At 40.2% G+C, this 21,250-nt stretch overlaps 1 protein-coding gene across 4 annotated transcripts; it reads right to left on the reverse strand.

Annotated features, from left to right (window-relative positions):
* Positions 1–1,252: 1,252 nt before the first annotated feature.
* Positions 1,253–20,850, reverse strand: kiaa1191 (KIAA1191 ortholog). 4 transcript variants are annotated; one of them, XM_072263766.1, is made up of 8 exons: positions 20,561–20,649; positions 20,313–20,403; positions 19,888–20,075; positions 17,081–17,204; positions 12,033–12,157; positions 10,975–11,081; positions 8,729–8,871; positions 1,253–1,984 (listed from the first exon to the last, which is right to left on the reverse strand). In XM_072263766.1, the coding sequence occupies exons 2-8, from the start codon at positions 20,338–20,340 to the stop codon at positions 1,770–1,772; spliced, it is 930 nt and encodes a 309-aa protein (XP_072119867.1). In that variant the 5' UTR covers positions 20,341–20,403; positions 20,561–20,649; the 3' UTR covers positions 1,253–1,769. The 4 variants fall into 4 exon arrangements, with proteins under 4 accessions (XP_072119867.1, XP_072119866.1, XP_072119869.1 ...); XM_072263765.1 differs by having other exon boundaries at positions 20,313–20,406; positions 20,561–20,647; XM_072263768.1 differs by lacking the exon at positions 20,313–20,403 and having other exon boundaries at positions 20,561–20,850.
* Between the last annotated feature and the right edge of the window lie 400 nt (positions 20,851–21,250).

Here is a 21,250-nt window from a genome sequence, read left to right on the forward strand (position 1 = left end):
CATAGCAGGAGAGATTAGACCAGCCCCCGCCTCTGAATGGGATACTGATTCAGAGGATGAGGAAATGGGGGTGTGGTATATGCTGCCTTTTGCTAACTCCCCACTGAATGAGGAAGTTCCCAACCCTTCTCACACTGAGTCAAGTGACCGGGGGGGGGGGGTGCAGGGTCTATCTGTGGACAGACTGGGTTTCAGTGGGATCTTGCAAGGGATGAAGCAGGGCTCAGCCAAGGGACAGAGTGGTCCAAGTTGCAGGAGAGCACAGGTGATAGACCGGGGTAGGTAGACCAGAAGTATCCCCAGTAGTGTCGTAACATGAAGAGGATGAGAGGGTACGGAGGACGCGAAGTATCAGGAGACTGCCAGATAGGCTGGCCTATGTAGCACCAGGAGAATACAGTGTGGCCCCTATTGCTTTAGGGAGCTATGTCACTGTCTTTGACACCTGGTTTGGACTTTGTGCTTTACATGAAGGATTGGCAAATTATCTCAATGCCATGAGCACATGACTAAATTTGATGGGGGGGGGGAAGAGAGAGGAGTGTAACACCCTGTAAAAGGTTTCACTGCTTATGTAATGGTCTTTCTGTAGAAGCACTGCTAATATATTGGTTTTCCTGTAACAGCAGTGTTTGGGTTATGGCTAGAGATAACAAGGGCTTTAGAATGTGCACCATCCAATGAACGGAGTATTTTTTTTTCTTGTTGTGTGCCCAAGACTAAGGTGATCTGAGTCTTTTGTTTAGCAGAAGAGGCCAGAACAGAGAGGTCATATATACCAGAAAGGAGGGGACTTAGAGTGGGGCCAGAAATCAACAAAGCCTGGGGAAATCAATGGAGTACCAGCAGAACTGAAACCGTTTGCTCCCAATTGTGCACATTAGACTGTTTCATTAAAATGGGCCCTTTTCTTTTTGTTTTACCTTACTAACCCTTTGGTCAAATTAAGAATTATAAAGCTAAATGATTTAATTGCATATGGTGCACTGTCTGTTATTTTGTGGTACTGATTTGTAACAGGGTGACACATCATGCAGCATCCACACAAACAGGTTTTGCACCTCAATCTCATACACTTGTCTTCCCTAGACTTACACAGCTAACAGAACTTGAGGGTTACATGTGTTTTTTTGCAGCAGCAGTACAGTGCAATACATAAAATTACTACAGGACTATAAAGAAAATCATATATGCACACACATACACAAACAATATTGATTCAAAAAGAAAAAAAGAGTAAAATAACATGAAATAAGTCAAAAAATTATGTTCATGTTTATTCAACAGATACAGACAGCACAAGCAACTTTACTAGTAAACACATATCCTTCTTTTCTCTCTCTCTCTCACACATACACACACACCCATCATCTTACACAAATTGAAGTGCATTATGTTGTAACTCTTTAAAATTACTAACTATAATTCGGATAACCAAAAATTTCTGGCTTTGATAGTCCGTTAATTTAGGTTTCTGTCCATTAAGTGACTGGAAACATTAAAGAAATTTTCAGTATATCCTTATTGGTGCAAATAAGCATTTGTGGGGTTCAAGTTTTTCCTACTGGGTTTAATTCTACAACGGAATTCAATTCTATAACGGAATCCAAATTCCTTTTCCCTTCCAAATCTCTCTTCTCCCAGTGTAAAAATAAAATCTCTACATGTTGATGCAGTTACATACAACAAAATGAAATTTCATAAGATGAGCAGCAAGTTAATATCATAATACATTTGAATTAAGGGCACACACATTTATGCAATTTATATTAAAATCCAGTAGGAGCTAAAACATTTAGATCTCTGGGTTCTACTTGATGACTGCGAACAGAGTGTTTTTGCCTTTCTAGTATGGTTATATCCATTTTGGGTGGATTTAAGTTTGCATGATCTTCTGCAAGTTTGGCAACAGTCCCCTGAGTACGCATGATTTCCATAGGTGAAGGTTTTTGCATGCCTTTATATTTCTGCATGGCAAAAGTACCTGCAAAGAAATAACCCATCTGTTAGGATAAAAAATTGGCAATTCATCAATTTAACAGTTGTAGGGTAAAGAAGTTAAAATAACAACCTTCCCTTTTTCTCTTTGTTTCAGCTACTAAAGTTTTCCTCATAACTTCAGCAGCTGGGTTCAGTCATCATTTCCACTATTACCTGTGTGCAGTTTGTAGGTTCTCCCTGCAACAAGTGCTCTGGTTTTTCTCTAACTCAGACAAGGGTGCTAGGTCAGTATGTTAACTGACCACTATAAATTGACTCCACTATGCAGAATAGTGGTGTAATTCAAAAACATTAATGGGACTATGGGGAGAATAAAAAATCATGGGAAATTGTTAGATTTAAGCAGATGGATGCTTGATAGTCCACATACATTTGATGGGCCTAAGGATAGGATACTAAATTTTACATAGCGATGCTAAAATCTATAAAATATGATTAAGAAAAATGCATTCACCAACTACTTTACTGGAAGCTTTTATGTTCCAACTTGTTCGAAGAAAATGCTTTGAGTGAACCAGTTTAATATTTTGTAACTGGTGTTCCACGAAGTCAGGGGTCCCCAATGTTTTTTGCACTGTGGACCGGTTTAATATTGACAATATTCTTACGGAACGGCAAGTCACTTATAAGTGACTAACCTTTCTAAAAAAGGGTTTATCTAACCAGCTTAATGTTAAACACACAGCGCATATTTTCCTCGCATGAATATAGTGATAAGTCAATTATAACAGTGGTTCCCAACCTCCAGGCCGCGGATCGATACATCGCCACAAAAAATGCAGCGGTGACTGGAACGCACCCAGCATGTCTTTAAGAAAAAAGCCAAAATAAACAAGCTCATTAATTAGGGGCCGGGTGGCACATAAATGTCGACCCAGATCAGAGGTGGCGCAATCACAGTGCCCAGAGGTTGGGGACCACTGAATTATAAGTCACTTATAAGTCAATAGTATCATAACATTTTAAGTAACGTTTGGATATTAAACACACAGCGCATATTTTCCTCCTCTGAACATATAAAATCATTGCAACGCACCAATATCGCTGAATCAGTGGGAGCCCTGGGCTTGTTTTCCTGCAACAAGACGATCCCATCGAGGGGTGACAGGAGACAGTGATACTCGAAGGGGGTTCCTTATGTCCAGTCTATCCCGCAATTTAGTTTTCGTTGCATTCATTGCAGAAAACTCCGCTTCGCAGCGATATAATGTTGGAAATGGAAGCAACGTTTTCAGTGCTTTCGTGGCTTTCTCAGGATACTCAGCCTTGACTTTGATCCAGAAGGCCAGCAGAGATGTCAAACATACTTTTCAGCCCACTGTCATTTGCAAGCTCGAGGAGTTGATCTTTTTCCCGCACTGACATGGATGATTCACCGGGGACATTCACAAACGGGTTACAGACCCATTCCTTTGAATGTCTTGGGTCACTGATGACCTCGCGTGCGTTCAAGTTCAACAGTGGGCAGGACAAGGAATGAGGAAAGGTGCAGCTGACTCATATCATTTCATAATCACCAAATCATACTGTTTCCTCGTGGCCCGGTAGCACGTGCTTTGCGGCCCGGTGGTTGGGGACCACTGCACTGTGGTAAATGGGTTACTTCAAAAATTATACCAGGACTTGACAGCCAAGTCAGCATAGATTTTTTGCATGGTAAAATTATGTTTGACAATCAGATTATAAGACATAGGAGCAGAATTAGGCCATTCTGCCCATTGAGTCTGTTCTGCCATTCCATCATGGCTGATTTATCATCCCACTCAACCCCATTCTCCTGCCTTTGCACAACCTTTGACACCTTTACCAATCAAGAATCTATAACTTCTGCTTTTAAATATACCCAATTACTTTGCCTCCAAGCTGTCTGTGGCAACGAATTCCATAGATTCACCACCCTCTGACTAAAGAAATCCATTCTCATCTGAAGGGGCATTGTTGTATCTGAGCCTGTGCTCTCTGGTCTTATACCTCCACACCATACGGACATCTTCAACACTTCAATCATCCAGGCTGCTGTCCCTAAATGCTTCAAATCAGCCACCATCATCCCTGTATTAAATAACTCTACACCTTCAGAACTAAATGAACACCTCCCAGTGGCAATGATGCCAATCATTATGAGGTGCTTTGAACAGCTGATCATGGCACATATCAAAGACAATTTCTGCCACACTGGACACTCATTAATTAAATTACTGACAAAACTGCTCTACAACAGATGCAACAGCATATCTGCCATGCACCTGGCCCGGACACCCCTAGAAAACAAGAACATTTATGTCAGGATGCTGCTTCTGAATTTCAGTTCAGCATTCAAGACTATTGTCTCACAAACCTTGGTAAACAAACTCCTACTCAAAAGTTCTGCAAAATTTGTATAAGAGCTGTGGCAAGGTTTCCAAGATGCTTGAAACAACCTACCAACTGATTTTCTTATAAACAGCATGATAGGGTACCTATGAGAACGTATTCAGTTTTGAAGGCAAAGGGTGGTCACACCAAATATTGATTTGATTTAGGTTTTGTTTTTATTGTTTCCTGTTCTTTATAGTAATTTTTTACATTTAGAAACTTTATATTTCATTATTTTTGAAAGCATCTTCACTTTACAGATTTTTTTTATACATGGTGCCTGAGACTTATGCACAGTACCATACAATGTGAAAAGAGGAAGTCCCAAAACCAACTCTTACAGACCACCACTAGTCACCAGCACCTAATCAGCAAAGCCCCCCTTTATTCCTCTCTTTGCCTCTTGCTAGTCAGCCAATCCCTATGAAATCTTTCAGGATATAACGAACAAATTAGACAAGGTTGAAGTATAGATTGTAAGATGCAGAGGATTTACACAGGCTAAGTAAAAGGGCAATATATGGCAAATGGTTTAAAAGTATAAAAAAATGTGATGTCACATATTGACAACAAAAAAAAAGCAGAGTATTTTTTTTAAATGATGTGAAATTGAAACACCTCAATGTTTGAAGGAACCTAAATGTCCTTAAACACAGATCATTGAAAGGTAATGCGCAGGCACAACAGGATATTAAGAACTGCAAGGGGATTCAAATGCAAAGATGGCATACTGGAATTGTATAAAGGACTACTACCTATAGATTCATATGATTGGATTTTCTGATGAAGAAAACTTAAGCAGACTGACCCAATATTCCCTTGAATTTAGAAGCTCAAATGGTATTCTCATAGCTCTTAATGGGGTAGATAATGTTGCCTCTAAATGAGATGTTTAGAACTAGAGGTCACAGCCTCAAAATAAACTGATCAGACATTTAGATTTGAGATGGAACAGAATATGGCCATTCCACTCAGCAACAAGCTTTGGACACTGCTTTGGGGCAGGGGGTGTTTGACCCATCAGGGCACAGCAAGGCCAGCTGCATTGGCCAGTAGCCAGTAGCAAACAAAGGTAAAGTCAGGATGTTAGTGATAGGGGACTCGATAGCTAAGGGGATGACCAGTTGATTCTGTGGCCATGAAAGAGAAGCCAGGATGGTGTGCTGTTTCCCAAGTGCTCGGGTCTAGCACATCTCAGAGTGGTTGCAGCAGATCCTCAAGGAGGGAGAGCAGCAGGTTTTCTAGATTGGTTTTGGAGGGTTTAAGCTAAGTTGGCAGGAGGATGGCAGCCGGAGTAATTGGGCCGAGGATGCGGTAGTTGGTTTACAAACAGAAGGAGTATATAGTGAGACTGCTAGCAAGGACAGGCTGATGATAGGACAAAATTGCAGTAAAAGGGATGAGTTGCAATCTAAAGGGGGGCAAAATTGAAAAGGGTGATGAATGCAGGACTGAAGGTGTTATGTTTGAATGCACACAGTATATGGAATAAGGTAAATGAACTTGTAGCAGTTACAGATGGGCATGTATGACATTGTGGCATCATTGAATCATGGCTGAAAGAAGATTATAGCTGGGAGCTTAACATCCATGGATACACATTGTATCGAAAGGACAGGCAAGTAGGCAAAGGGGGTGGATTAGCTCTGTTGGTAAAAAATGAAATCAAGTCTCTTGAAGAGGTGACATAGGATCGGAAGGTGGAGAATAGTTGTGGGTAGAGATAAGAAACTGCAAGGATAATGAGACCCTAACGGGAGTTGTATAAAGTAGCGAGATGTGGTCTACAAATCACATGATAAAAGGACAATGTTATGATAGTCATGGGGGATTTTAATATGCAGGTAGATTGGGAAAACTAGGTTGGTGCTGGATCCCAAGAGGGGGAATTTCCAGAATGTCCACAAGATAGCTTTTTAGAGCAGCTCATGGTTGAGCCCACTAGGGGTATTAGCTATTCTGGATTGGGTGTTGTGCAACGAACCAGAATTGTTTACAGTTTAAGGTAAAGAAACTCTTAGGGGCCAGTGATCATATGATAGAATTCACCAGCAATTTGAGAAGAAGTTGAAGTCAGATGTATCAGTATTACAATGGAGTAAAGGGAATTGATTGAAAAATTGATTGAAAGGGAACATCAGCAGGGATTACAGCAGAACAACTATGGCTGGAGTTTCTGAGAGTAATTTGGAAGGCACAGAATAGATACTGCACATCCCAAAGAAAAATAAGTATTCTAAAGGCAGGGTGACACAACTATGGCTGACAAGACAAGTCAAAGCCAAAGAGAGGGCATATAACAGACCAAAAATTAGTGGGGAGTTAGAGGATTAGCAAGCTTTTAAAGGCAACTAAAAAGGCATAAAGAAGGGAAAAAAAAATGAAATACAAAGGTAAGCTAGTCAATAATATTAAAGTGGATACCAAAAGTTTCTTCAGATGTATAAAGTATAAAAGAGAGGCAAGAGCAGATATTGGACCACTGGAAAATGATGCTGGAGAGATAGTAATGGAGGACAAGGAAATGGCAGACAAACTGAATAAATATTTTGCATTAGTCTTCACCGTGGAAGATACTAGCAATATGCCAGAAGTTCAAGAGTGTCAAGGTCAGAAGGGAGTGAAGTTGCCATTACTCAGTAGAAGGTGTTTGAGAAACTGAAAGATCTAAAGGTAGTTAAGTCACCTGGACCAGATGGTCTACACCCCAGGGTTCTGAAAGAGGTGGTTGAAGAGATTGGGGAGGCATTATTAATGATCTTTCATCAATCAGTGGATTCTGGCATGGTTCCCAAGAGGCAAAAAAAAGGATATCACAGGCCAATTATTCAGCTCTCAGCGGTTGGAAGATATTGGCAGTGGATTGTTAAGGATGTGATTTCGGGATATTTGGAGCCACGAGATAAAATAGGCTGAACTCAGCATGGCTTCCTTAAGGGAAAATCTTGCCTAACAGATCTGATGGAATTTTTGAAGAAATAACAAGAAGGACAGACAAAAGGAGAATTGGTGGAGGTTGTGTACTTGGATTTTCAGAAGGCCTTTAACAAGGTGCCACACATCAGGCTGTTTAACAAGTTAAGAGTCCAAGGTATTACAGGAAAGCTACTAGCATGGATAGAGCAGTAGCTGATTGGCAGGAGGCAAAGAGTGGGAATAAAGGGAGCCTTTTCTGGTTGGCTGCCAGTGACTAGTGGTGTTTCACAGGGGTCTATGTTGGGACTGCTTCTTTTTACATTATACAAGGGGTGATTGATAAGTTCATGGCCTAAGGTAGAAGGAGTCAATTTTAGAAAACCTAGCACATTTATTTTTCCTACGTTTACACACTTAGTTCAGCAGTTGTGGAGCATACGGATCCCTTCTTAGTAGGGGTCGGCGTCTTGGACCTCCAGAAGTGGTCCACAGCAGGGGTGATTGATAGGTTCGCGGCCCAGGTAGGAGATGAGTTATTAACTTCAAACTTTCTGCATTTTCACTCAAAGAGTAGAACTGCACATGCATGTAACAAGAGCCGTATAACTCATGGGAGCCTAAGACCAGAGGACACAGCCAGAATAGAGGAATGTCCATTTAGAACAGATATCAGTAGAAATTTCTTTAGCCAGAGAGTGGTGAATCTGTGGAATTCATTGTCACAGATGGCTGTGGAGGCCAAGTCATTGAATATATTTAAAAAGGAGATTGATAAGATTCTTGGTTAGCCATGGCGTCATAGGTTATGGGGAGAAGGCATGACAATGGGGTTGAGAGGGATAATAAATCGGGCATGGTGGAATGGCAGAGTAGTTGTGATGGGTGTAATAGCCTAATTCTGCTCCTATGTATTGTGGTCAAGTGGTCTAAAATATTTTCATTCAGATAGTGAATCTTTGGAATTCTCATCTGAAAGGTTATGAGGCTGAAAAGAAAAAAGAAATTACAGACTTGAATAATTAACAAATTGCATTGATAAAGGAAGTGCATTTCAATTTTGTTCAGGAAATTTGATTTCTATGTCTATTCTTTCTTCAAGTAATGAATTTAGATGTTAAAGATCAGAGTCATAAAACACAGAAGTATGACCTTTGGTGCACCATATCCACATTGATCATCAAGCACCATCTAAACTAATCCCATTCATGAGCACTTAGTCCATGCCCTGGCAACTCTAAGTGCTCATCCACATACTTCTTCAGTTTTATAAGAGTGCCTGAAACTATCATCTGAAAGTGTAGTACAGACAGCTAGCTGAAAATTATGAGCTTACGTGTTTGGAGTTGGATTTCAAACCAACAGCTTCAGTTTCAAAACAAAAATGGAAACAACTGAACAGCACTAGTTATGTAGATTGAAACTATGCTTAGCAAATAAATATTAATGCTTTTCCTACCTTGTTCAATTCCTCTGTAATTTTGTGAACGCATAAAAGGCCTCCATTTTTCAGTGGTGGTTACTTCACTAACTGATGCGGTGGAATCTCCTTCTAGACTTTTACTGCTCAAATCAGAAGATACTCCATGACCAAACAAAGACCTGAAGCCATCACCAGAAAGACAATAAAATATTCCTTCTCCTCTAACACAATATAGTATTAATTAAAATAATGAACCAAAAAATGCAATGTGTGTAAAACCACAAATTAAGACAGTTCTCTGCACGTTTGTTACAAGACCCCTAGCTCCAATATTCTATTAAGCATGAAGTTTAAAGCCTTGCAGTTCCACACGTCTGCGTGCACATGTCTCTCTCTCACTCTTGCTCTGTTATATTTTCTAGGAGATGGGACAGAGATATGGGTTGACAATCATTAACAAAGAATGTTTAAAGAAGGAACACAAGTAATGTAAGACATTTGACATTATCTGTCTCAGAATCCTGTAAGTAGCCCAGATAATGCCTGGGTTCAATCCAGTTAACATACCTGTAAACCAGTGCTCTACCCTCATTTTAAGACCTATTTCAATGTGCAAGGCCTGCACTATGCATGGTAGAATTGTACAGAAGAAGTGGATGTGACGATTTGACATAAAATGCCCAGGTATGCATTTTAAAATAGTTGCGCTATACAGTAGAATTTTTAGGCCATGAAATCTAGTTAAGTAATCCTCCCCAAGGACATTGCACCTAATATATAAAAATGCATACTTTTCAATCCTAAAACTGGATTGTATGAATGGGCAACTTCAAGCTAAATTATTACTGTGCATTATGTTGAATAAATTAGTAAATGAGCTCATATGTTTACAATGTTTTTTTCCACCCTCGATCACTAAATTGCCAATAACCTAAACCTGTAAAGTATGATTGAGCTCCACCTTAACAAAGAATCTTTATATGCCTTTACCTTTATAATTGTTGCACAGTAAGTTAAATGACAGAGTATATTCCAACAAAAATCTTTCATCACTGCTAACAACTTTTACCAATTTCACCTCTATTATGGATGGCAATATGGATGTCTTACCATTAATAATCACTGTAGGGTAATTAAACGTCCAAACAGTAGAACAATTTCATTTTATGTAGGTTCTTTAAAGTAATATTTGACAATAGCTGTAGCAATTTTATGTAAACTAAATGAACAGATGATCTAGCAACACACATAAAAATTGCTGGTGAACGCAGCTGGCCAGGCAGCATCTATAGGAAGAGGTACAGTCGACGTTTCGGGCCGAGACCCTTCGTCAGGACTAACTGAAAGAAGAGTTAGTAAGAGATTTGAAAGTGGGAGGGGAGGGGGAGATCCAAAATGATAAGAGAAGACAGGAGGGGGAGGGATGGAGCTAAGAGCTGGCAAGTTGATAGGCAAAAGGGATATGAGAGGATCATGGGACGGGAGGCCTAGGGAGAAAGAAAGGGGGAGGGGGGACTTCCTCCTTTAAACATTTTTTTCTGCATTTCTTGCTTTCAGCTTGCTGTCATGCTGAAGCGTACAAGCTTCATTTAGACTCTTTTGTTTTAAGGACAAAAGCTCTTCTGGTGAGTAGTAATGTCCTGCGTTACATCCTGCTGTGTTTCACTGTTGTTTTCTGCTGGTACTGTTGGGACTGTTTCGTCGACAGAAGCTTACAAACCAGTGGCTATCTTTCTCCTGGTTATGCCAGACGTGCCATCTCAACAGGAAGAAAATGATCTTTAAAGTAAAAGAACTTGGAGTCCTGGTGCTATCACTCCAGAGGTGAGTGAGGTTGGGCAAGGAGGGGCATGGAACTTCACAGCAAGGCCGGGCCAGAAATTCTCTCCATCTCTCTTTGCAGTTGATACTATGACTTTTTATTTTCTTGTTACCAACACACAGGGTATTTATTGCAGGAGACACTAGAAAGGATATGGATGGGAGGTATGTATTTTACACAGTATTTTGTCATGTCAGAAAAGTCAGTTATGCAGGTAGAACACATCTGAGTAATGTTAATGTTTACAATTTATTTCCAATGGAAGGCAATATTTCTCTTCTTTCAGTTAGTCTTGACGAAGGGTCTCGGCCCGAAACGTCGACTGTACCTCTTCCTATAGATGCTGCCTGGCCTGCTGCGTTTACCAGCAATTTTTATGTGTGTTGCTTGATATTCCAACATCTGCAGGATTCCCCGTGTGAACAGATGATCTACTCATTTCTATGACTACTATCTATACCTGCGATTTGGCATTGGCGAAGACTGTGGAGATCCACAAGGAGTTGACTGAGTGGAGGATATCGACTTATCGTCTTTACTTAGGTCCACACTCTGTGCTTTGAATTTCTGAAGAATCACAAGTCACAAATATAAATACTTAAGGAGACAATGAAAGGGTATCATCTCACAAACCATCCATCCAGTTCACGAGGTTCAGTTAGTAAAGCTAATCAATAAATGACTCAAAGTCCAGAAAACTTTAATGCTTTCCCCAGTTAAATTAGCAAAAGGAATGGATTACAAGCTTAAGGCAAAATGATAGTGAGACCTTGCTTCAAAAAGTGCAGAATACTGAAAAGAACACAGAAGTTGTCCATTCAAGACCATCTGCGATTCAGAATGTTTACGACTGATCCAGCTCCTCGATTCTATTTTCCATCCCCTCTCTATATCCCTTGAAGCCTTTTCTATCTAAAGATTTATTTCCTTCTTAAACAAAATTAGTTTATCATGTCTCTCCTTATTCTTCGGAGTGAATAAAGACCAAATCAACACAAATTCTCCTAATACAACCCAGGAATCTGTTGAACCTTTGTTGCATTCCTTCAATGCCAAGCATATCTTTTTTTAAAGTAGTAAGATCAAAGCTGCACACTACTTAAGGTTTAATCCTTCCATACTCCAAATGTAAACACCCAATAGTCAATATTTAGGTTTAAAACTGTAGAATAGCAATTAAGAGAAAATAGCCGTTGAAAACTCAAGTACAATACTGACCAAGATACACTTCTGCAGTGATTTCATATTCTACATGAGGCCGATTTGACTTTTTTAAAAAATAGCTTCAGTATCAATAGAGATAAAAAGTCTTTTTGCTAAGACTGTCCTACCATCATTGACATAAATGGTTTCAACATAGCTCTGAAGCAAAAGTACTAGAAGATTAATCACCAAATCATCCTTTAATGTGGATGGTTTTGCTCATAACAGGAAGGTTTAATCTGCATTGTGCATTGCCATACCTGAACTGGGATGCAGTTCATCTGATTTATAAATGTAAAAGAGCCCTATTGTTACCTGTAATGCCTCTCCTACGCGGTGATAGCTGGCCTCTTCTGCAACTAGACCTTTGTGTGGTTGGTAACCAGCATCCATTAGACCTGCCTGCTTCTCAAACCGTTGTATACTTTCCTGTGTCTGCTCTGGTAATCAAAATATAAAATTATACAAATCAGAAATATTAATACTTTACCAACTAGAGGAATCAAGAATAATCATATTACTGAACAATTAACATAAAAGAGCTCATACTTAATACACATTTCCCTTCAAATATACCTAAACTGTATTTAAATTGAATACTTCCAACAATTTTCACAAAAAAAAATCAACTTCAAATGAACTCTCCAGGGGACATTGCAAGAATTTAAAAGAAATATAGTAGTTAAACACTTGAGTGAGAGCTCTAAAACACCTTTGTAAACAGAACGGAAATACAAATGGCAACAAAAGAGAACGAAATAAACAGTATGAATGACATACAAATTAAACCGTTTCTGTGTTTCCAACAGCAACTGTGTTTAGTATCAGACCTTTATGTCGATTGCTTAGTAATACAAGGAAGAAACTTACAAAGGACAAATCCACAAAAACTAATTAGGATAAAAGTGCAATGTATTGTAGATTTTTCAAATCATTAACTGATAACTAAATGAAAATCAGGAAATTGGAAACAAAATTGCATGATTGCTTTGTATCAATATTACAAAATCAACTACATATCTTTAGAAAATTAATACTGAACCAGGTGCAGGTAACACAAGCAAAACAAAAGCAAAGAAGACTGGATGCCACCAGAAAATGACCAATTCCCAGGACCAGATGGTTTCCATCTCAGGGATTTCCATAGATGGGATAATGCAGAAACTTTAATTATAATCCACCAGAGGTTGACACTATTCAGAAGCTTCACCAGGTCTTTGCCACTGGATGACAAGCCTGCTAAATAGAAGAGGACACGGTGTAGACAAGAGCTAAGCAACTGCTAAACTAACAAATCAGATCAAACGACTGCAATCCTGTGACAACTATTTGTGAGACATGGATGATTAAATAGATAAAAGGAAGTTGCTCCATGACTAATGACAAGGTCCTTGTGCGTGAATACTAAAGACTGAACTCAAGCAATTTTCAAGTAGATTAGGTGGATGAACCATGCAGCTTCTCAGAAGCGCTCAAGATGATGGAACAAATCTTTATCAACCTGACCACTCTATGGAACATCAAGGAACGGCTGGCAAGCCAGAGGCCCAATAGCATCCCTACTGCAGCACTACGCAGTGCCTCAGAACTGTTCACACCTTAAGTCCAGTTATTCAATAGGTTTCAATAGGTACATTTAATGTCAGAGAAATGTATACAATATACATTCCTGAAATTTCAGCACAGTTTTAACATTATTATCAATTCAAAGTAGAACTGTGTCCATAGAGGCTAGGATAAGACAAAAACACAAGAAATTCTGCAGATACAGGAAATCCAGAACAACACAGACAAAATGCTATCAGAACTCAGCAGGTCAGACAACATCCATGGAAATAAACAAACAGTTGATGTTTCAGTGCCAGACCTTTCTTCAAGAGCTTCATCAGGATACTCCTTATCACCTACATTCAATACCATCATCCCCTCCAAACTATAAGCTCTAAGACCTTGGCCTCAATACATCCTTGTGCCATTGTATCCTTGATTCGCTCATCTGCAGATCCCAGTCAATTTGGATTGGCAACAACATCTCCTCCATAATCTCCATCAGCACAGGTGCACCACAAGGCTGTGTCCTTAGCCCCCTGCTCTATTCACTTTACACTTATGACTAAGTGGCTAAGCACAGCTCCAATGCCATATTGCAGACTAGTTAAACATCTAAGTTGGTGTAGTCTTTCACTGATTCTGTTATGGTTATTATTCTATTATCTACTTATTGAGTATGCCCGCAAGAAAAGGAATCTCAGGGTTGTACATGGTGATATACATGTACTCTGATAACAAAATCACCACGAGGCGAGAGAAGAGATTGCTGAGCCTCTGGCTAGGATCTTTATGTCCTCGTTGTTCACGAGAATAGTACCGGAGGATTGGAGGGAGGCGAATGTTGTCCCCTTCTTCAAAAAAGGTAGTAGGGGTAGTCTGGGTAATTATAGACCAGTGAGCCTTACGTCTGTGGTGAGAAAGCTGTTGGAAAAGATTCTTAGAGATAGGATCTATAGACATTTAGAGAATCATGGTCTGATCAGGGACAGTCAGCATGGCTTTGTGAAGGGCAGATCGTGTCTAACAAGCCTGACAAGGTTCTTTGAGGAGGTGACCAGGCATACAGATGAGGGTAGTGCAGTGGATGTGATCTATATGGATTTTGGTAAGGCATTTGACAAGGTTCCACACAGTAGGCTTATTCAGAAAGTTAGAAGGCATGGGATCCAGGGAAGTTTGGCCAGGTGGATTCAGAATTGGCTTTTCTGCAGAAGGCAGAGGGTGGTGGTGGAGGGAGTACATTCAGATTGGAGGATTGTGACTAGTGGTGTCCCACAAGGATCTGTTCTGAGACCTCTACTTTTCGTGATTTTTATTAACAACCTGGATGTGGGGGTAGAAGGGTGGGTTGGCAAGTTTGCAGACAACACAAAGGTTGGTGGTTTTGTAGATAGTGTAGAAGATTGTCAAAGATTGCAGAGAGACATCGATAGGATGCAGAAGGGCTGAGAAGTGGCAGATGGAGTTCAACCCGGAGAAGTGTGAGGTGGTACACTTTGGAAGGACAAACTCCAAGGCAGAGTACAAAGTAAATGGCAGGATACTTGGTAGTGTGGAGGAGCAGAGGGATTTCGGGGTACATGTCCACAGATCCCTGAAAGTTGCCTCACAGGGAGATAGGGTAGTTAAGAAAGCTTATGGGGTGTTAGCTTTCATAAGTCTAGGGATAGAGTTGAAGAGCCGCCATGTAATGATGCAGCTCTATAAAACTCTGGTTAGGCCACACTTGGAGTACTGTGTCCAGTTCTGGTCACCTCACTACAGGAAGGATGTGGAAGCATTGGAAAGGGCACAGAGGGGATTTACCAGGATGCTGCCTGGTTTAGAGAGTATGCATTATGATCAGAGATTAAGGGAGCTAGGGCTTTACTCTTTTTGAAGAGAAGGAGGATAAGAGGAGACATGATAGAGGTGTACAAGATAATAAGAGGAATAGATAAGAGTGGATAGCCAGCACCACTTCCCCAGGGCACCACTGCTCAATACAAGAGGACATGGCTTTAAGGTAAGGGGTGGGAAGTTCAGGGGGGATATTAGAGGAAGGTTTTTGATCAGAGAGTGGCTGGTGCGAGGAATGCACTGCCTGAGTCAGTGGTGGAGGCAGATACACTAGTGAAGTTTAAGAGATTACTAGACAGGTATATGGAGGAATTTAAGGTGGGGTCTTATATGGGAGGCAGGGTTTGAGGGTCGGCACAACATTGTGGGCCGAAGGGCCTGTACTGTGCTGTACTGTTCTATGTTCTATGAACTTTGAAAGGAAGGGGAAGGCAGAGGTGGGGTGGGGGAAGAGGGATAGTGAGAAGCCCACCCACCTGGCTTCACCTATCACCTTCTTGCTATCTCTCTTCCCCTCCCCCCCCACATTTTTATTCTGGTGTCTTCCGCCTTCCCCCTTCTTTCCCAGTCCTGAAGCAGGGTCTCGGCACGAAATGTCAACTGTTTGTTCACTTCTATGAATGCTATCTGACTTGCTGAGATCCTCCAGCATTCTGTGTAGAATCAATCAAATCCAGCTACCATCACATTGTAATGAATCAGCAGGGAAACAGGTTGAAAGTGCTACAAAGTCGGATCTACTGATAATACTGACATTCAACTTAAATTGTAATAATTATACTAAACTACAGACCTCAGTAAATCTTTGTATCCAAAAACGGACATGCAGCAAGAGCCAAGAAGAGAGCGGATGTCCCGCATCATCAAGGCAGTGCCTGATCTCTGAAGTCAAAGTAAAAAGGTTTTCACTGACTGAAATCATATCGTGCTCAATGGAAGATTATTTTGGTTGCTGAAGGATAATCATCTTAGTCCTGGAACATTTTACCAGCTTAACAGTTTCCACTCCTATCACAATTAATCTGCAGCATCTGTGGAAAGCTAATGTTTCTGGTCAAAAACTGTTTTGGTGTTTGGAAAAGGGTCTTCAATTATAGTTATTAATTTTGTTCCACAGAACTGCCTGTTCTGCTGAGTGCTTCCAGCATTCTTTACTCTAATTTGTATGGTCCAGTTTGTCCATCACATCAATATCGACTGCTTAACCTTGATTTTAATATTTTCATTCTTGTTTCCATGCTCTGGAATTGAACCTGGAATCCCACCCCACCCCTCTCTTTCTTTAAATTATATCCGAGTTCCTTGGTTGTGAACTAAATTTTTGATCACCTTGCTTTTTTGTTTAAAACTCGAATGAAAGATGTGATAAAAGTTTAGAAACTCACTCTCTCTACAGGTGCTGCTCATTATGATTCAGATTTCCAGTATCTGGCAATTTACTGTTTTTTCATGTTGTACTTGACAAGCATATTTAGAAGTAATCACATAATAAATCCAAAATGTGATTGAAGTAAGATTTAGTCAGTGAAAGACAGCAAATACAAATCAAATCAGATCTGACAGTGAATCAACGGGCTTGTCAAATACCATATACATTTAATCAGTGTTATGAAACCAAGGTTTAAACTCTTGAAATATCAAGGTCCTTGTACAAGGATCTGGGAAATTGACAGATCAACAATGTAAATGGAGCAAGTAAATAAATCAGTGGCAAAAGAATGACAGCAAAAGGCAAAAGGTTGAAATCAGCAGTTCAACTCAAAACTGAAACAATCAATTCAGTAAGATTCATACTTCAGGACTGCATAACTGTTTGATGACAGGATGGTTGAAAGGAAAGAATTTGGGATCAATAGTGAAGTAAATACTTAAGATTATGAAATTGGTAGAAGCAGTTTCCTGAAGTAGTTTCCTTATGATCTTCCCTATGAAGTTAAGGTTGACAATCAACATAGCAATTTTAAATTCCTTACGTATCATAAGTGACTTCATAATAACAGACGTTGCTTTGGCTTTCACCACATGGACTTTGCTTGGGTTTACACCTGATGATGAAGCAACTACCGAAGATTGAACATTGTTTTCTCCATCTTCCATCTACAAAAAAAACGTACAAAATGAACTATTTCTGTTAATATAAACTACTAATACAGATGTAATATAGGCCCAGTAATTATGATAATAGCAATAAAACCAATTGGTACTTAGTGCTAATGAGAATAGAGTTAAAATACATAAACCCAGTTAAATACAGAAATCCAGAAAATATTGTCAGCTCATTAGCAAAGCATGCTTTTCCAGGTCTTTCTTGTGTAATTGGCAAGAAGTTGTAACAGTTGGTAAGATGACATGACCTGCCATTCAATATAATCATAGCTGATTTATTATGGCCATGATTGCGCTAGCTTACCATATCCCTCAATTCATTAATCCTTCAAATACTTAGCTTTCTCCTCTTAATTATATCTAATGATGTGGCCACCACCATTGTTAGAGGCAGAGAAATCCAGAGATTCACTACCCTCTGACAAAAGGTACAAAAGTAAATGGCATTAAGTTATTAAGAAAGGTACAGAGATCATTGATTTTTTTTAAACATGAATCTTGACCAGTGCATGTTGTTTTGCAGATCAGGAAGTCTTCACCCACAGGCATTTCTTGATTTTTTTTTTGCAACACAAATCAGCATTTACATTATCATAATTGTGGATACAGAACATTTTCAAAACTGTACAGTATCTGACTGATATACTTTTGTATAACTTCTGTGATATTCATTGTACAAATCAGTATATTGTTGTACCAGCTACAGATCAATTTTCTCAATTGTTTCCCTAATCTGATAGGAAATTATTGTTAATGTGAGTTAACTGAGTTGTATTTAATCTGTTAATAGATAGTTGCACAAATAAACAAAATTACATGGATTTTCTCCTAGCATATGAGATAATTGAAGGTCTAGTATTGAAATCTGTAATGCCCTGAGCTAAAATTTACAGGGTTGTGGGGAACAGAAGGAAAATGGGAATGATAGTATTGCTTAATATGAGCCAGCATAACCATGATGGGCTGCATGACTTTGTTCTATATCCTGTACAGTTCTGAAGGACTGTAAAAGTTTGGAGATCACTTTTGAAGATCATATAAATATCAACCCTGTAAAATTAATTTTAACTTAAAAGATTAAACCTATAACTTGTCAATCTTAGAAAACTCAAAATACAACACAGCTAATAAAACAATATCACAGTAGCTGGTGTCCACAGAAATAGTTTCTATACTTTTTCTATGGAAATCCGTTTCATTCACACTTGATAAAAAACGTACCCACTATATAAACACCCAATGACATAATGGGCCATAACTTTTAAGAAGCTGGGAAAGTCCTGGGGAACACCAGCACTACTGGGGTCAGGACATCCAGTGCACCTAGTATACATCTTTTAGAATTTATTTTCACATTTTTGTGAGCTTTATAACAACATTACCTCAATATTATTTAAACCTCATGGGCTTACCTTGTCACATTGGTCCACAAGAGGGTCATGCACCCTCGGTTGAAAGACTACCGTTCCACTGTCAACTTTAAGAGACACAAAGTCTTCTCGCCTCCATAACAGAGTTTAGGAAATTAAAATATTTAATACCAATGCTACTAACCATGCAGAATTACATATTACATGCCAGTAATTGGCTACAATTAGCAATAACACAAATAAAGCCAGAAAAAATGGGGCTGAAAATTCTTAATTATTTATTAAAATGCAAAACAGAATAGGCCCTTCCTGCCCTTCGAGCCGTGCCGCCCAGCAATTCCCTGATTTAATCTGAGCCTAATCACAGGACAAATTGCAATGACCAATTAACCTACCAACTGGTATGTCTTTGGACTGTAGGAGGAAACCAGAGCACTCAGAGGAAGCCCATGCGGTCGTGGCAAAAATGTACGAACTCCTTACAGGCCGTGGTAGGAAGTGAACTCAGGTTGCCTGTGCTAATCACTACACCACCATATCACCCCTTCAGCCACATCATGTATTACTGCAAGTGCAATGAAAGCACCATACAAATGGACAATGTTTTAGAGAAGTCAATTCAGTTTCATTAATAACAGTTACCCATTGCAACGTATTATTAAAATGTTATAACGTTGGTTTTAAATAGGCTGTGCTATGTACTACCAATCCAGACTGAAATCCCATCCTGACTCTAAGTCACTGGAACATGCTAGCATCATCTGACACCGAGAAAACGTCAGCAGAAACGGACACTGCTGCACCTCTCATCACAGCGCTAAGCAGTATTGCATCCGTCTTCTACTGTCTCAGTACTGTTATATTTGTGTGCTGTAGCACTTTTTTTAATTCGCAGTTATTTTGTAAATAACACTATTCTTTGCATTTCTGGTCAGATGCTAAATCATTGGCTTTGTATCTGTACTCGGCACAATGACGATAAAGTTGAATCTAAATCTAAATCCAAATCATAAATACATTCATAGTAACACACACAAAATGCCGGAGGAACTCAGTAAGTCAAGCAACATCTATGGAAAGGAATGAAGAATCAACCTTTCATGCTGAGACACTTCAAGACACAGATAAACTAATTCATTCCTGGTATTAAACAAAAAAACTTTTTTAAATGAAGACATTTGTAAATGGATAATGTTCATAATTCCCCAACTTCTATTCATACTTGCAAATAATTAATTGCAAAGTTACTAATTTGTAGAATCACATATAAATTGTAGATATGAACAAAGCATAAGTAAATATACCATCGATAATTGTTGGTATTTCCTCGCAGGTATAACTGGCTGTTTCCACAAAATATTGCTTCCCATATCAGAGGGTGGAGGAGTCATTGGCGAGAAATCTTCTAAGGCATCATCATAACTGAATGCCCTGCGGTGTATCCCAATCGGCAAGGACATCTTTTCTAGTATGCCGGACGAATGTTCGATTGCTGCAACGTACATAGAAGCTATATTTAATTCTACTTATCTGCCAGTTGCAACGGCGACGTTTTCTAGAACACACGCATGATTGATTAATAAAGCTGTGTTTTACTACACAAAGTTGCTTTAGAAAAGCAAAAGAAAACAAGCTTCAAAACGCAAATAATCCACAATGGCACTGCAAGCAAAACCAGGAGTTTGTCTTTAGAAGCACGAAAGTGAGAACAGAAGTGATTCTAAATTACCAGGCACGCTATGGTCATCTGAAGCCATGATAGCTGTGTTAAAGTTAGAATCGCCCAAAGTAACTGCACGAAAGACTTCAGATTGCTCCACCTGCTGAGACAGACAAAAGGGAAGGATTCTTTCTTACAGTGGAAACAAACAGTACGTTTAGCACCAACCCCCGTTCTCAGAGCAGAGCCGGTAAATGCGAGCCGTCAGGAACAGGGCGGGCGGGTGACTGCACTGCGCCCCTCGGCTCTGCACTTACCGGGGAACGCAGCGAGCGGACAGCAGGCCAGGAATAACGGAGATGGGCTTCCGCACGCTAAGGTCTGGCTGAGCGGCCGAAGAGCTATCCTAAGGGAGCCCAGCAGCGAGTTGCGGGACGGCCCCGAAAAAGGAGCCGACTGCACTGAGGCATGGCCGCCAGATGCGACAAACAAACCGGGCTTCAGAGCCCACGGGAATCCGCCATCACACTGGGTGAAGCGCCGCACGTTGTCACCGGGACGTAATACGAAGCCAGTAGCGGTGCTGCAGTACGTGACAGCAGCCCCGTCCGTCCGTGACCGCTAGCACAATCGGCAGCTCGGGAACTAACGGCTGCCCTCTCCAGCCCTGACGTCCTGCACACGCCGCTCCCCGATGATCCAATCAACAGGGGTCTTAGGCTCGCACCCCCGGCTACCATGGCAACAGCGGCCTTGGCGCTTACGCGTTTGGCTCCAGTGACGTCGAATCGGATGGGAGCACGGTTCAGATTGGATGGCTTTTCTTTCAAGACTTGAACACAATGTTGATTAAAAATGTAAGGGTAGGTATGGAAAAGAAAGGGCCTGAGACTTTCGCCAAATTTTCCAACCAGTAACGTAACCTAAAGTGGGTGGGGGGGGGGCTAGAGAAGAATAGTTCCGCATGCGCACTAACCCTGCTTACTACATCGTGCGTTATCAGTCCC

This window comes from Mobula birostris, chromosome 7, assembly GCF_030028105.1.
Source record: "Mobula birostris isolate sMobBir1 chromosome 7, sMobBir1.hap1, whole genome shotgun sequence".
NCBI lineage: Eukaryota > Metazoa > Chordata > Chondrichthyes > Myliobatiformes > Myliobatidae > Mobula > Mobula birostris.